Source organism: Botryllus schlosseri, chromosome 15 (assembly GCF_051294905.1).
Source record: "Botryllus schlosseri isolate E-star chromosome 15, Bs_hap1, whole genome shotgun sequence".
NCBI lineage: Eukaryota > Metazoa > Chordata > Ascidiacea > Stolidobranchia > Styelidae > Botryllus > Botryllus schlosseri.
Genome location: NC_137250.1, coordinates 951,335 through 965,059, shown reverse-complemented (window position 1 = coordinate 965,059; position 13,725 = coordinate 951,335). Strand labels below are relative to the sequence as shown.

At 37.3% G+C, this 13,725-nt stretch overlaps 1 protein-coding gene across 3 annotated transcripts in view; it reads right to left on the bottom strand.

The window, feature by feature from the left end:
* LOC145456834 (DNA-dependent protein kinase catalytic subunit-like) overlaps positions 1–13,725 on the bottom strand; it is a 93,280-nt gene that overhangs the window by 19,630 nt on the left and 59,925 nt on the right. For all 3 annotated transcript variants that reach the window (XM_080334958.1, XM_080334957.1, XM_080334959.1), the window contains exons 43-60: positions 13,058–13,353; positions 12,332–12,510; positions 12,157–12,276; positions 11,312–11,435; positions 10,581–10,730; positions 10,407–10,525; positions 9,791–9,965; positions 9,579–9,622; positions 9,431–9,520; positions 8,449–8,674; positions 7,619–7,760; positions 6,160–6,246; positions 4,660–4,760; positions 3,835–4,038; positions 2,490–2,664; positions 1,955–2,087; positions 897–1,029; positions 18–109 (exon numbers count right to left, since the gene is read on the bottom strand). In XM_080334958.1, the coding sequence (XP_080191084.1) occupies positions 18–109; positions 897–1,029; positions 1,955–2,087; positions 2,490–2,664; positions 3,835–4,038; positions 4,660–4,760; positions 6,160–6,246; positions 7,619–7,760; positions 8,449–8,674; positions 9,431–9,520; positions 9,579–9,622; positions 9,791–9,965; positions 10,407–10,525; positions 10,581–10,730; positions 11,312–11,435; positions 12,157–12,276; positions 12,332–12,510; positions 13,058–13,353 (2,590 nt within the window). The remainder of the gene's footprint in view (positions 1–17; positions 110–896; positions 1,030–1,954; positions 2,088–2,489; positions 2,665–3,834; positions 4,039–4,659; positions 4,761–6,159; positions 6,247–7,618; positions 7,761–8,448; positions 8,675–9,430; positions 9,521–9,578; positions 9,623–9,790; positions 9,966–10,406; positions 10,526–10,580; positions 10,731–11,311; positions 11,436–12,156; positions 12,277–12,331; positions 12,511–13,057; positions 13,354–13,725) is intronic.

The following is a 13,725-nucleotide window of genomic DNA, read 5'->3' as shown; positions in this document are numbered from 1 at the left end:
AGACAGGAAGCCCTTACTGCGACAGTTGTCCAAGACAATTCAGCAAACAATCTTCCCACAATGTCTTCTCCACTTCATTCGTTTCTTCGTTAACGGTTTCCGTCAGAGCCTGTGTTTGTGAAAGAGAGTAAGAACGTTGAACTGTTGGCTAAAAGTAGCTGTGATTATGGCTGTGATTAAGGATTGGCGCACAATGACGGTGCATGGCTGGCATTTACATATGTGGTAGATGGCATATATGAAAACTCAGTATCCAAAAGGTCAAAAAACAGTTTAGTGACATCATAACTACGGTTGGTCAAAATGAGCCCCGGAGTGATTAAAATTTGAATCCAGCATTCTAGTATCACTGATCATGATGTCACAACGCTATGAAAGATGTCGAAAGTTCAAATATGTACATTTTATGTGACCATGCACATTTCATTGCACTTTGTGGCAATGCTGTGGGCTAACCACGACTTCACAGATATGTCATTTCCTCAAATGTGTGTTGCTCTGTAATGCATGTTTTGTATGCAGCGATACAACCAATTGAGGTTTCAAGGCGTCAATAATTGAATACAGTTTCAAAACGCTAATTTTTCGTGACAAATTAACTATTAGTGGCAAGAATTGTATAATTTCAGCACCGTACTCAAATTTGCAAATATAAATGAGTTAGTTGAGAGTAATAGCAAAATTATTCAAGGCATGCCTGGCACAACATATACTACTAATTGTAACCATTGTTTGGGAAAATAATGTTTCAACCTTCCAAAAATTTATCTTCGCAATATGCAGTTTGAGGAGGCCTGATCTATTTCATTATATCGTTGACCCCGCATCAAAGATTATTCCCAGACCATCAAGTTAACATAAGATTTGCTGATGCGATTAGTCTGTCTTTCACATACTTTCCGATACATCTTGAGAGCTTCGGCGTGTTGTCCGTCCGACTCCAGTTGCACGACCTCGTTGATCAGATTCTTGGCGATGGAAGGCATTGAAAATATGCCGCGAAGAATATCGAATTCTTTGCTGTACAATCTTCAATACAGAATATCAAACTTGAATAAATAGGCATGGGTTATATTAAATGTCGGATGAATATCAGAAGCCAGTATCAGGCGTTCCCTGGAGGACAAGACATACACTCAACCAGGGTTGCGATGACTCGAGTCATGACTGGACTCGAATCGGACTCGAGTCTTCATTTTTCGTTGACTTGACTAGAATAAATTTTTATAATCACTTGACTTGTACTCAAGTCATTGCGCAAGACCAGACTTGTATCAACTACACACTTAGTTAGTTGGCGGTCAGCTAACTAACGGTTTTTTGAGTAGCTTTAGTTCTAGTTGTAATTGCAGATTTTAAAAATTGAGTTCTTCTGGTTCTGGTTCTGGTTGTGGATATTGAAAAGTGAGTAGATCTAATTCGGAATCAAAACATAGGCCTGCTTATTATCTCACTCTGAACAGTTTCTGGGACTATTTTTCAATTATCGGTCCTGATATAGGAGTAATCCTGGTACGAAATTTTTTGATTTGAAACAAAAAATTGTATCAACGGCCGCAAAGTCTTTCATTACTTATTATATAGATTACTTATTATATTACTTATATATATAATTGTTGTGAATCATTTTTTTTCATAAAACCTGACAATTTCATGGAGTAGCCAGTAAAATTGATTAGGTAAATTCAAAACTTTCACTTTTTCTAACAATGCTTCTATATTTTGGAATTGAGCCGAAATTGGTGTTCAGCGTTTTTTTAGACAACCTATCAATTTTATCAAGTCACCAGTAAAATTTGAAAAAAGTTATTTTTGAACACCCCTAGCGTAAGAGCTGACAGTTGCAGATATCAAATCAATTTAAGATAAGTGTGGCACGAGCCCATAAATTCGAGACAAACAGTCTTTACACTATTACCAAAGTGAATAGTCGCGACCCAAAACTAACTATTACCGTGCTAGCTCCATCCATTCGCTGATTTCCGAATCGCATAATTGCGTCGATTGTTCGCAAAATTTCGGTCGCTTCGATCTCGGCTCGCTGATTTCCTTGCTGATCATCAGTTGCTCTTCTATGATACGAATCCCTGCCAAAAAAACGCACAACTCAACTAGTAACCCAAGTAGTGGTAGTAACTCCAGAGGTTATAATCTGAGTAAATACTTCAAGTCATAGAAATGCGTTTTTGAAGGCTACATTCAAATTCAAAACACCAATTCGTTATCCAAGTGGATATGTTTTCAGGCTACTTTCACTTCTATTCGACAGATATCCATTCAAAACTACTTGGTTTGAAGGTTTCGATTTTGAAAGGTAGTTTTGAAACACGTCACACGCGACCCCTTTAGTGAATCTAGTTTTTTAAACTACTCACCTTTGTACTTTTAATGATTACATTCTACTTGTAACTGAGAAGAAGTTTACAGGGTTGCTTCACATCTACTTGAGTAGCAACACTGATTAATTTGAATTGAAATAATTTCGGTACCTAAATCGATTTGCCCGGATTTCTTTGCAGCTTGCGATATCACAGAAGCGTCCACCGTTATCAATTCCACGTTGTCCAAGATCACGGTCAGTATGCAAGCCACAAACATGGAGCTGTGCTGTTTCGAATTGGTCAGAATATTACCGAGCACGTCAGACATGTCTGCCATGAATTTCTAAAAGCAATAACATTGGAATAAAAATCTGCATCAAGTCACAAATAAACTTATCTTCAGATATAATAATAGATAATTATCAGTGAAAAAGGTATTTTGGGCTGACAGTGGTCAGGGGTAATCTTTAACAACTAGCAGAGAGTTGGAAAGAACATTGTATAGCAACAATCCCACTGCCAAATATGGATATTATGGAAAATTTTGTGATATGATTGTTGATATACAATGTTCTTTCCAATTCTCTACTAGTTGCTGACGGTTACGCCTGACGAGTGTCAGCCGAAAATATTCGGGTTCATTTCAATATGAATATATTATTCAATTGTATATTGAAGCTCTGTACCTCCTACAGTGTTTTCAAATATGTGATGGTGAAGAGACTTTTGTAGTTGTGTTGCTTTTGTGGCAATTTCTGTTTTAATCTTTGTCATAAACTTCGCGTGGACATGATATTATTCATGATGATAATATGGCAATTTGTATCAACACATAACACCATCACACGTGAGAAAAAGAAAATTAGCGCACTTCAGAGGTGTCAAATTCAACTTGGGCAGCGGGTCAGACGAGTTAAATGATTCCAAAATTTTACCTCCAATTCCATACCTTGTTTTTCACAGGAATGCTACATTATCAAACCTGTACATAATAGTATATTAAGGATCATAAAAGCTCAATTCTAGTAGCACCTTTATTCGCAAAAAAAGGAATTGGCCAATTGAAAACAGGTCTAAACTGCGAAAAACAGTGGCAGGAACGACGGCATAAGATCGTATATTACTATGTTACTATGTTAATATGAGGTTAACCCTGCGTATGAGTTTTGAGGAATACAGGAGGCCTTACTGTAAACGCGGATGCTGTAATTTGGTTCATTATTATTAAATCAACATTCAGGTTGTTGTGTTGGGTGCAATGATTCGAGAACTCAAATCTGTATTGAGGGCAATTCTAATGATTTGAGTTGAGCAGTTGTATAGGCCTATGAAGTAGGCTTCAAGCTGTAAAAGGTCAAACGATAAGTTCACCGACAGTGCAAACATCTACGATACAAACGAAATCTAACAATGCAAAATGGTGAATGATAAAAAAATAAAACGCTTAGATCCTTGCGAAAGAAAATGTAAAGCGAAGTTTGAAAGATTTGAAGTTTAAAATGATTGATCTTACCAGATTCTTTTCCTCTTTCTGTTGCCCAATAACGGCGTTCATCAAGTTTGACATGAGAGACTTCAAAAACTCAGAGCTTCGCTGTGTCAACGCCGTCAGTGGAATGATAATGTCCTGATGGGATATTTTGATGTCGGGCATTTCACCAGTGCGATACGTACGGTACAGTTGGAAATGGTGACGAGAAAATCCACCCAGAAAATCCTGCGCATAGAATAGTTGATCGATAAGAAAATACTAGTATTTTTTCAGAGTAATTGGCAACAAGTAGTAGAGAATTGAAAAGACTTTGTGTATCAAAACCTGTATCACGAAATATGACATCACAACTGTAAAAATTAGAATAATCAAGAGAACAGACAGCAGAAGCACATATGTTCTTTTCAATTCTCATCTAGTTGCTGACGATTGCACTTGACGAGTGTCAGCCGAGAATATCAAGGTTCATTTCCATATCAATATGAATATACTATTCGATTGTATGTTGAAGTTCTGTTCCTCCAAGAGTCATATTTTGCAATACGATTGTTGATAGACAATGTTCTTTCCAATTTTCTACTTGTTGCTGACGATTACCCCTGACGAGCGTCAGCCGAAAATATTTGGGTCCATTACAATATGAATATACTATTTAATAGTATATTGAAGTTCTGTACCCACAAGAAGCTCTTATTCAATGGTATGTTCAAGTTCCCTATCTTCAAGAGTGTCTTTCCTAGAGCACTTCCACCACTTACTCAAGTAGATAAGTATAAGATTACTTAGGCTATTATGTCAATGGTAGCGTATTTCTTTTATTTTCAAATACAAAACAGGATATTAAACCTCTGTGTCTGCAGACTTCTTTTTTCCTCTGTTCAAATATTCGTCTTGAGCCGCGATTTCCTTCAGAAAATGTTTCCTACGGTCTTTCACGCGGAACGTCCCTGACAATGATAAATTTCCGCTCAGCGTGGCAAGCTATTCACTAAATGGTGAGCAACTATGTATTCAAGTAGGTTTTGAATTACTTGAATTAGTTACTTGCAAGCGGTTATGATTTTAGGTTATTACCACTTCGACTAGATTTTTGAGATAAAAGCAGGCAAAAAAGACCGATTTTTTACTTACATGTAAATCACATCTTTTACTTTTACATAGGGTTGTAATGATGCGGGTCATGACATGACTTGCAATTTTTTGGTGACTCGACTTGAAACGAGTCATTTTGTAAAATAACGTAAATGACTCGACTGGAGGCAATTTACCTATTGACTCGACTTGTACTCGAGTCATCGCCCATGACTCGAACAATTCATATGACTCTAGACTAGGAAGGCCAAGACAGACACTTGATTGTAACTTCAAAGAATAGCAAAGTCACCACATGATTGCTATTTCGTGTATCAGTCCTGATACTTGGAAAACAGGCCCAGAAACAGTTGAGACTGAGGAAAACTACGTTATTATAAATAAGTACTGATAGCAGATGTTATAGACAATAATAAGATAACTCAAAACTGAACAGTGAACTTAATGACTTGAACTTGGACTCGACCCTCTACTCAATGACTTGACTTGGTGATGAATTAAAAATGACTCAACTTGAATCGAGTCAAAACTATAAAAGTGAGATTGACTTGTGACTCCGAACCTTGTGACTTCGTTACAACCCTGCTTTCACTTCTACTTATCAATTTTCACTTTTTAGGCAAAGCTAAGCCTAGAATACTTGTTTACTTCCATGAAAAACGTAACTTCAACTTCTACTTGATTATAAACGCTGACTACTTTGTAACTACTCTGCGCAGCGGTCCATCCGGCCTGATATGCAGTGTGGGGTTTTCTACTTTCATTATTTTGCCAATTACGTTTTAATTTTAGTGAAATTGGTTTCAGGGTGGATTCTGATCATTATAATTTTCAAAAAGTGTACTTGGATTTTGAATTTTGTCATTTTCCGTCTCTACATGAAAAAAATTTTGTCTGCTGTAGAGATTAACACTTTGAGCGTTAGCGGGCCACAATCTTATTCATCATGACGTTTAGGTAGAGTCTGACAGCTAGAAAAATGTCAGGTTTCCCAAATTGGATTAGAATTAAAATGAGTGAATTCCCAAAAACGTGAATCAATCCGAATTAGAAATAAATACAACGAAAACCAAATTCATTCCAATCGAATCTAGTAGGATTAATTGTCCAACACTTTGCTCTAATCAGTCAAATTCGACAACTAGAATTATCTAGTGGTCCTAGTCTGCACTTGGGTAGTGTAAGTAATTAGTTTGCTGTCAAAGACATGTGATATTTAACAAAACTGTATCGTAAATTGTCAAGCAAGTTTACCTGTCGATGCGTCACCGGCTGCATGAACTGACTCTGGACTCGATACAGAATCTCCGTACGTCTCCCCCGTCATCCAATTAAACGTACCTGAAATAGATTTGAAAAATTCATCCTCTATTAGTTTCACGAAAATCATCTAGGCGGGAGTCCGGCAACCTTGAGAACACAAAAAGCTATTTCAGTCACACTTAGCACATACAAACTAAAAATGTAGTTAGTTGATGGTCATCAAACTACCGGTCTTTTGATTAGTTCCAGTTCTAGTTGCGCAGTAAAACATGTTAGTTACTGAACGACTTGCCATTGCTAGATCAGAGTCGTCACTGCTAAAAGTGGGGTAGCAAGGGGTGGGTTTGGTGTCGAAACCCCTCCTGTTTCAAACTGGTCACTCCGTCCTTTTGAAATAGGCCTGCTTATCTATCTCCAATATTTTTAACACATCAACAATTCAGTAATTCGTATTATCACTACGGCGGTTGTGATTTTGACACGTGAAAATACTTTAAAATTTTGTCAAAATTGTAGCGTTAGGTCAAAAAATTGTCAAAATTGTTTACGAAGTCAAAAATTTTTTGAAACCTGCATTTCGTTTATATTGTAGATGTTTGCACTGTCGGTGAACTTGTCATTTGACGTTTTAAAGCTTGTAGCCTACTTTATAGGCCTACCATTGTAGGCGGCTCATTGTCTGCTCATTGTGAATCATAAACAGTCAGTGTACAGCAGTGTATGCACAACTTCGGTGTTGCCAGCCAACAACGGCTGCTGTTGAATGTTCCTTCTCCATTCATGGCAACTTACTTAGTGAGGACAGACGCTTCCTATCCGAGAATGTAGGAAAGTATCTTTCGTTGCACTACAACAAATATTAATTATTTATACCACAATGTGTGATGCAACTAATGGAATTCTTCATAGGTTCAGATTTCGTTAAAATTAAGCATTTTATGTCAAAATTTGTCACTTTTCAAGTCAAAAAGTTCTTTCAGGCCAGAATACTTTGTAAGGGCAGACAGTTCCAACCAGAAAGGAAGATAAATAGTACAATTCTAACATTATGATGGGAAAACAACTAATTTACATACATAAGGTCAATATTTTGTCAAAGTTAAGTTGTTTACGATCAAAAAATGTTAAAATTTTGATTTTTTAGGTCAAAGTCTTCTGTTTTTTAGGTAAAAAAATGTTCTAGTGCGTTCAAAATACAGAGAAGATAATAACACTCGTTTGTATGCACAAAAGCAATGCTTGCTCGTAATTTTCAGCTAAAACACAACGCCATGCTATGAATTGCGGAATTGCAAATGAGCTAAGTAATATTGGAGAGAGAACCAGCATTTCAAAAATAGACGCTTTCGGTCCCAATCCCCCCAGTGACAGGCCTATAGCTCTTCACGAATATACTCTAGCCTAAATTGTGGTAAAGTATATGGAATGGTATCGTAAATCATATTGTTACCAGCACTCGTTCCAGGAATCGCAGCCTCACGTTTAACAGAGACGCTCGGTTGCAAAGAATAATCTGTTGACAATGACGATAGCCCTTCCAGTTTTTCACGAGACGTGCTGTCAGCATCCAGGTATTGCGATAGCGATAATACCTACAATTTGAAGAGACTCGTTACAGCACACAGCTTCAATATACAATTGGATAGTATATTGATATTGAAGTAAACCTGAATATTTTTGGCTGACACTCGTCAGGGGTAATTATCAGCAACTAGAAGAGAATTGGAAACATTGTATGCCAACAATCGTATCACCGAATATGGTGGTCATATTAGTCATACAGCTGATAAAATACAATGTTCTTATCAATTCTCTACTAGTTGCTGACGATTACCCCTGATGAGTGTCAGTCGAAAATATTCGGGTTTATTTCTGTATCAATATGTTATTATATCGAATACCTAGAATAGAAATGACTCCTATTTTTGGAATACAAATTGTACTTCCGGGGCACTGCGATCAAATATGATGTGGTCTGAAATCGGAGATAAAATTGCGAAAGAATTTTTGGCGGCAATCATTCTATTCAGAGAGCCACAGCATTCGAACTGCAGCTGAAAAAGAACTTGAAAAATGCATTTTGTCAGTTAAAACTGTTTCCACAGTAGGAGCCTGGATGTCTTAACAGTTATAAAATAAAATTGCTTCATACGATTTACTCCACGTTAGAAAATCACAAATTAACTTAAAATCGACAATCGTTTTGCAAATTTAGAGGTATCGTGAGCCCCCTATTGATAACCTGTACAGTATTAAATCACTAAATGTATACAACCCTACCTCGTATTGGCCCTCCGATATGGTGTTGGGGAATATATCTTGCGTGAATTTAGGACTTCCGGAGCAAGATCTCATGAGCAGATCACAGCAGCTTGTGAGATATCCGACTTCGTCCGCGTCAGGCGAATACAAGTCTTGTAAAAGCGACAACAGCTTGCCGGCAAGAGTGTTCGCTGCGCTGCCGGCTCGGTTCACGTTTTCAGACCAGAAATTCATCACTTGAAGCCTGTCGGATGAGGAATGTCGACTCAAGAACAGAGAAAAGGTCGTCAATAACGAAGGCAGACTTGTACAAAGTACTGGATGTTCAAAATGCGCGACTAGTACTGGAAATATTCACTAGAACTCCTCACTTTTCAAAGCTCACAACTAGAACTAGAACTACTCAGTTTTAAAATTCGCAATTACAACTTGAACTACTCATTTTTCAAATCTCGTAACTTCAATTAGAATTACCAACCTATAAAAGCCTCAACTACAAATAGAACTAGATATGCCGACCATTGAAAAACCTCACCTAGAACTAGAGCTACTCACCCTTCAAACTAGAACATTTTGGAAGCACAATATACGTAGCTTTGAAAGTACATTTAGGGTTAGATAATTTTAAATTGGTTGAAAAAATAACATTTCAAAACTTTACTGGCAACACAATGCAATTGTTAAGTTGTCTAAAAATACGATGCATAACAAATGTGGCTCTAATCCAATCACTAGAAGCTAAGTTATTGCTGTTCAAAATTTTGTATTGGAAATCATAGTATTTAGGTGGGTCGTTCCATAAATTAATTAAAGAATTTGCCACCGTAAATACATCCAGACATATAATACAAAAACAAAATCTCCATTCTCCATACATTCCGTTGAAATATATGTTGCAAAAAAATCCGAAACCGTGTCGTTTAGTGTATGATTCCATATCAGTTACTAGAATTCAGCCTAAAAAATTGATCAATAATAAATTATCGATGATATTGCTTACCTCAAAGGTTCTTCAGAGTCTCCGAGACCGTGAATTAATATCAATCTTGCATTTTCAATGTTCTCCTCGGAACGTTGACTGGATTTCAACCTGCGATTCAATTCGTTATTGAAATTACTTTTGCATTTTCGAACACAAAATATCATACTTATGTTGAAATCCGAATATCTTCATCGCGATGGAGTACATCTCCTGAACAAACACAAGTTTGTGACATAAGACAGTAATTCAGATGTCAGTGAATACTGATCATTGGTCAGTCAAAGAATGAAAATGGCCACAGATTAGGTTGTTATTTATATATTCACTCGTGCTTGTGTCAGAAACCAGCTATACAGCATGTAGAGCGGCTAGGATTACCTGTCGACAACTTGAGTTGGGATGTTTCAAGATATATTGATGGATTGCAGGAAGGAAGAAATTGACGGTAGCGTTATGATGATCAGGGTTGCGACTTTGTTCCTTCACGGATTTAATCGAGACGTCCAATATCTTACTCAGAAGCTTTATACAGGACAATTGTAGAGGGTCATTGCTGTAAAATAGGAGTAGCTTTCGATTGGAAAAATATCTGTGATAGTATCTTTAAAAAGTCATATCTTCCGAATAAAAATCGCCAAGTATTACGGACATTGCGTGCAATATGAGGTCCTTCTATATTGTAGGCACATAATCTCACAACCTGATATCACGTAAGACGGACATTACCCCAATAATTCCTCGTTTTCAGTCATGCAGTGTGCGGCGGCACTCCCAGATCATACACTGCCTTGAAAATCAGCAATTTGACCTAATATTGATCATTTCACACGATATGCCATAGGAACATTACTTTAAATGTATCATTCAATCACAGGTGAGTCACAAATAGTAAAATATGAATTGAAACAAAACAATATTGCAACAAAACTCAAAGTATAACACATATATGGCCACCCCATTAAGTAAATGTCAATGACAACATATAAATTCATACCGGTGCTGTAGCATGTCTAGAAATTTTTTAGCTTTCAACTCCACAATGATCGCGTCTAAATCATTCATGCAGGCTCGGATGGTTTCGATGCACAACCTTTTCATTTCAACCGACGGAACCTACAAATCGAGGTACATGATTTGACGATAAAGCCGCAAATTCAAGCAAAGCTACCTTAGGCAAAAAATACAAGATGTCTTCCACAAATGGTTCGGCGGCTTGCGGATAATGCTTTGCGACTTTAGAGATGCAATGGAGGAAGGTGCCCATGCTTTGTGGGTTGGCTTGTGCTGACTTGGCTACGTTTCGTAGAGCAGATTTTGCCTGTGAAAAAATGTAGGTAAGGAAACTGCGCATTAGGGCTGTTCAAAAATAACATTATTGTCAACCAAAATAAAAACGCTACACACCAAATTTGGCTCGATGCCAACTAATAGATGTGAACGCAGTTTGAAAATTTTGAATTTATTACAAAATAATTGAAAAAAAATTCAAAGTTTACCGTCAAGCCCATAGAATGGTCGAGTTTTCCACAAACTAGAAAACATGTATCGCCATTTGGTGGGAATCCTGATACTGGAGTTCTGTTCTGCGATGTTTTTGCAGCCATTGCTAGCTCAGAGTCAACACTATTAACAATGAAGCAGCCAGGGGTGGGTTTTTGGGGTCAAAGAACCTTCTATTTCAAACTTGTACCGCAGTTCATGTGAAAAAACAATCCTATTCCGATAAAATGAAATTTAATGAGATGCTTCAAAATTGAATATATCAAATTGCCCTTTATTTAGTTAGTTGCAGAGTTATAAAGGTCGTTAATTCTAGTTCTGGTTCTAGTTGTACATAGTACATATTCTACATAAAAATGGCAAAAAGTCTAGGCACAATAATTCCAGCCCAGAACTTACCAGTTCATGGATCTCTCCTTCAGTTTCGCTTTGAAATTGCGCGAGATAACGTAACGTCATTCCGATAATTGATGACGAAACATCCATGATACTCTTGCTTTTATGCAGGACGAAACCAAAAATTCTAAGATGCACCATGAAAGTATATTTGATATCCGATAGCTAAAATGAATCGCACACGAGAATATATTGATGGCTATTGGAATAGAAATCGCATTGCAAGGCGATAGTCTAGATTCAACTAGGGATGGGATATTTGTCTCAATTTTTGTCATAATACAAACGCCCACAGTTATGATTGAACATTTGGTGCAAACTTGGACAATTAGATAATTCTCGTTGTCAAATTAGATCAATTATATCAAAATGCTGGCAGTCTAATTCTAATCTATCGCTCGAAGACGCCCACGACCGCCCACGCTGGAGACGCTTGATAAGGGCCCAAAACTGATATCTTGATGTTCCTTTGTTTCCTGTTTTCTTTTGCCCTTTTATTTAATTGAAAGCCGATATATATATAATCTAATCTGTCAAATGTTGCTACGATGTTATTATATTTCTAATCTAATTTCTGCTATTCCTGAAAACGCTACAGGATAACAGTATTGTGCGGAACGATCCAAGCTCGGTGCACAGATATTTGAACTCTGGGTTTAGTTTAATTCTAATTCGGTAATTCAATTCTAGTATAATTTGGAATTTTATTCTGTATTTTCAGATAAAAGGTACATATTTTAACTTAATGAGTACAATTTAGAATGCTTGAAACGGAACGACATTAGAGTTGACACCAATAATCAAATTCTCTTTCACGTAGAATAAAACGGAACAATTAAATGTGGCACCTTTTAAAATATTCCATTCTATCCACCTCGATCGAAGGGCGATACGGAGATATCCCATTCGAGAGCAGAGAAGCCAGTAAATGCTGACTGTACAGTACGTTAGAAGAATCGGTCCCCGGCCTAAAAAACATCCACAATCACAATCCGCTGACACCCAATTTAACTTGACACACACCGATTTGAATAATGGAATATGAAATCCGTGTCGACGTCTGTGATTTTTGTTTTGAGACATTTCACGGTGGCCTTGAACAATCGCAAGTTTCTCTTGAAAGCGGCCTGATTGCTGTCGGGGCAATGTTGCATCAAAACTTCCACCAACGCGCGGATGTGGATTTTTTCTTCCGCATTATCCTGCAATAGTACAAACGCGGTATGATAAACCAAACTAGGGCAATTTTATGAAAATTTACAATCAACACCCCAGGTGTCGTTTGGGGGTGAACCCATGCGATTGGGAACATATTCTAACACACAAAAAGAGCAAATTTCATTTCAATTCACATTCATGATGACTTTACATCAGTATGAAGGATGGTATAGTTCAAATATGTACCTTTTATGCTGCCACATAGAATATAATACTAGTTCTACATCACGTCAAAGAGAATTTGTTATTATTTTTCGACCATAACCCTATTTCAATGCACTTTGTGACAATGCTGTGGGACAATCATGACTTGAGATGTATATTTCCGCTAACGTGTATAGCTTTGTAATGCATGTTTCTTGTGCTGTGACACGGACCATTCGAGCTTTAAAGGCTTCAACAGTGGGAAATAGTATCAGTACTATCATTTTCCTTGATAAATTAACTCTTCGTGTCAAGGAGCGTTTCATTTCAATATTCGCAAAAATCATTTGTCATCCCTCTATCCCTCTTCCACTGTACAAGATTTACCTGTGTCAATTTCTCCTGCTTCCAGCACAGCATAGTGACTAGGGCGTCTTCCACAAACTGGTCGATTTTATGCCAATTTCCACGCTCCACTTTCATATATTGCACAACCACTTTGGTCACTGGCACCAGCAATTGTGAACCGTAGCATTCGAACACGCTGCTGCAATTTACGATCAGTTTCACAATAAAGAGTTTCACGTTCATGGGCGCATCGGACGTCATGCGTTGCACCAGTGTGCCGATCCATTTCGGTAGTGACTGAATGCTGGTGGTGCCAGGCTGGTATGCGGGAAATCCTGAATGGATAAGGTTGCTTAAGAATTATTCTTTATTAAAATTCTACCGGCAATTCGATAATGCTGACGAGTTGGCTAAAAAAACGATGTACACTCAATTTGACTCAGTTTCAACCGGCAAAAGCGAAGTTATTGGAGTACAAAATTTCGGTTTTGAAAAAATAGCATTTACATAGTTGGGAAATTCTAATCCTAGATCTACCAGCGTCAATATTATTACTGTCATTCCGCGAGGCAGATCCTTGTTTCATTTGAAAGCCTTAGAATCAACAATCATCCAATTGACCAAGCCTATTTAATGTAGACAAAAAGATTTTCGGTACAACTTACAAATTTCCCATTAGTGCGTTCGAATTCGTGTTTGTTATTGTT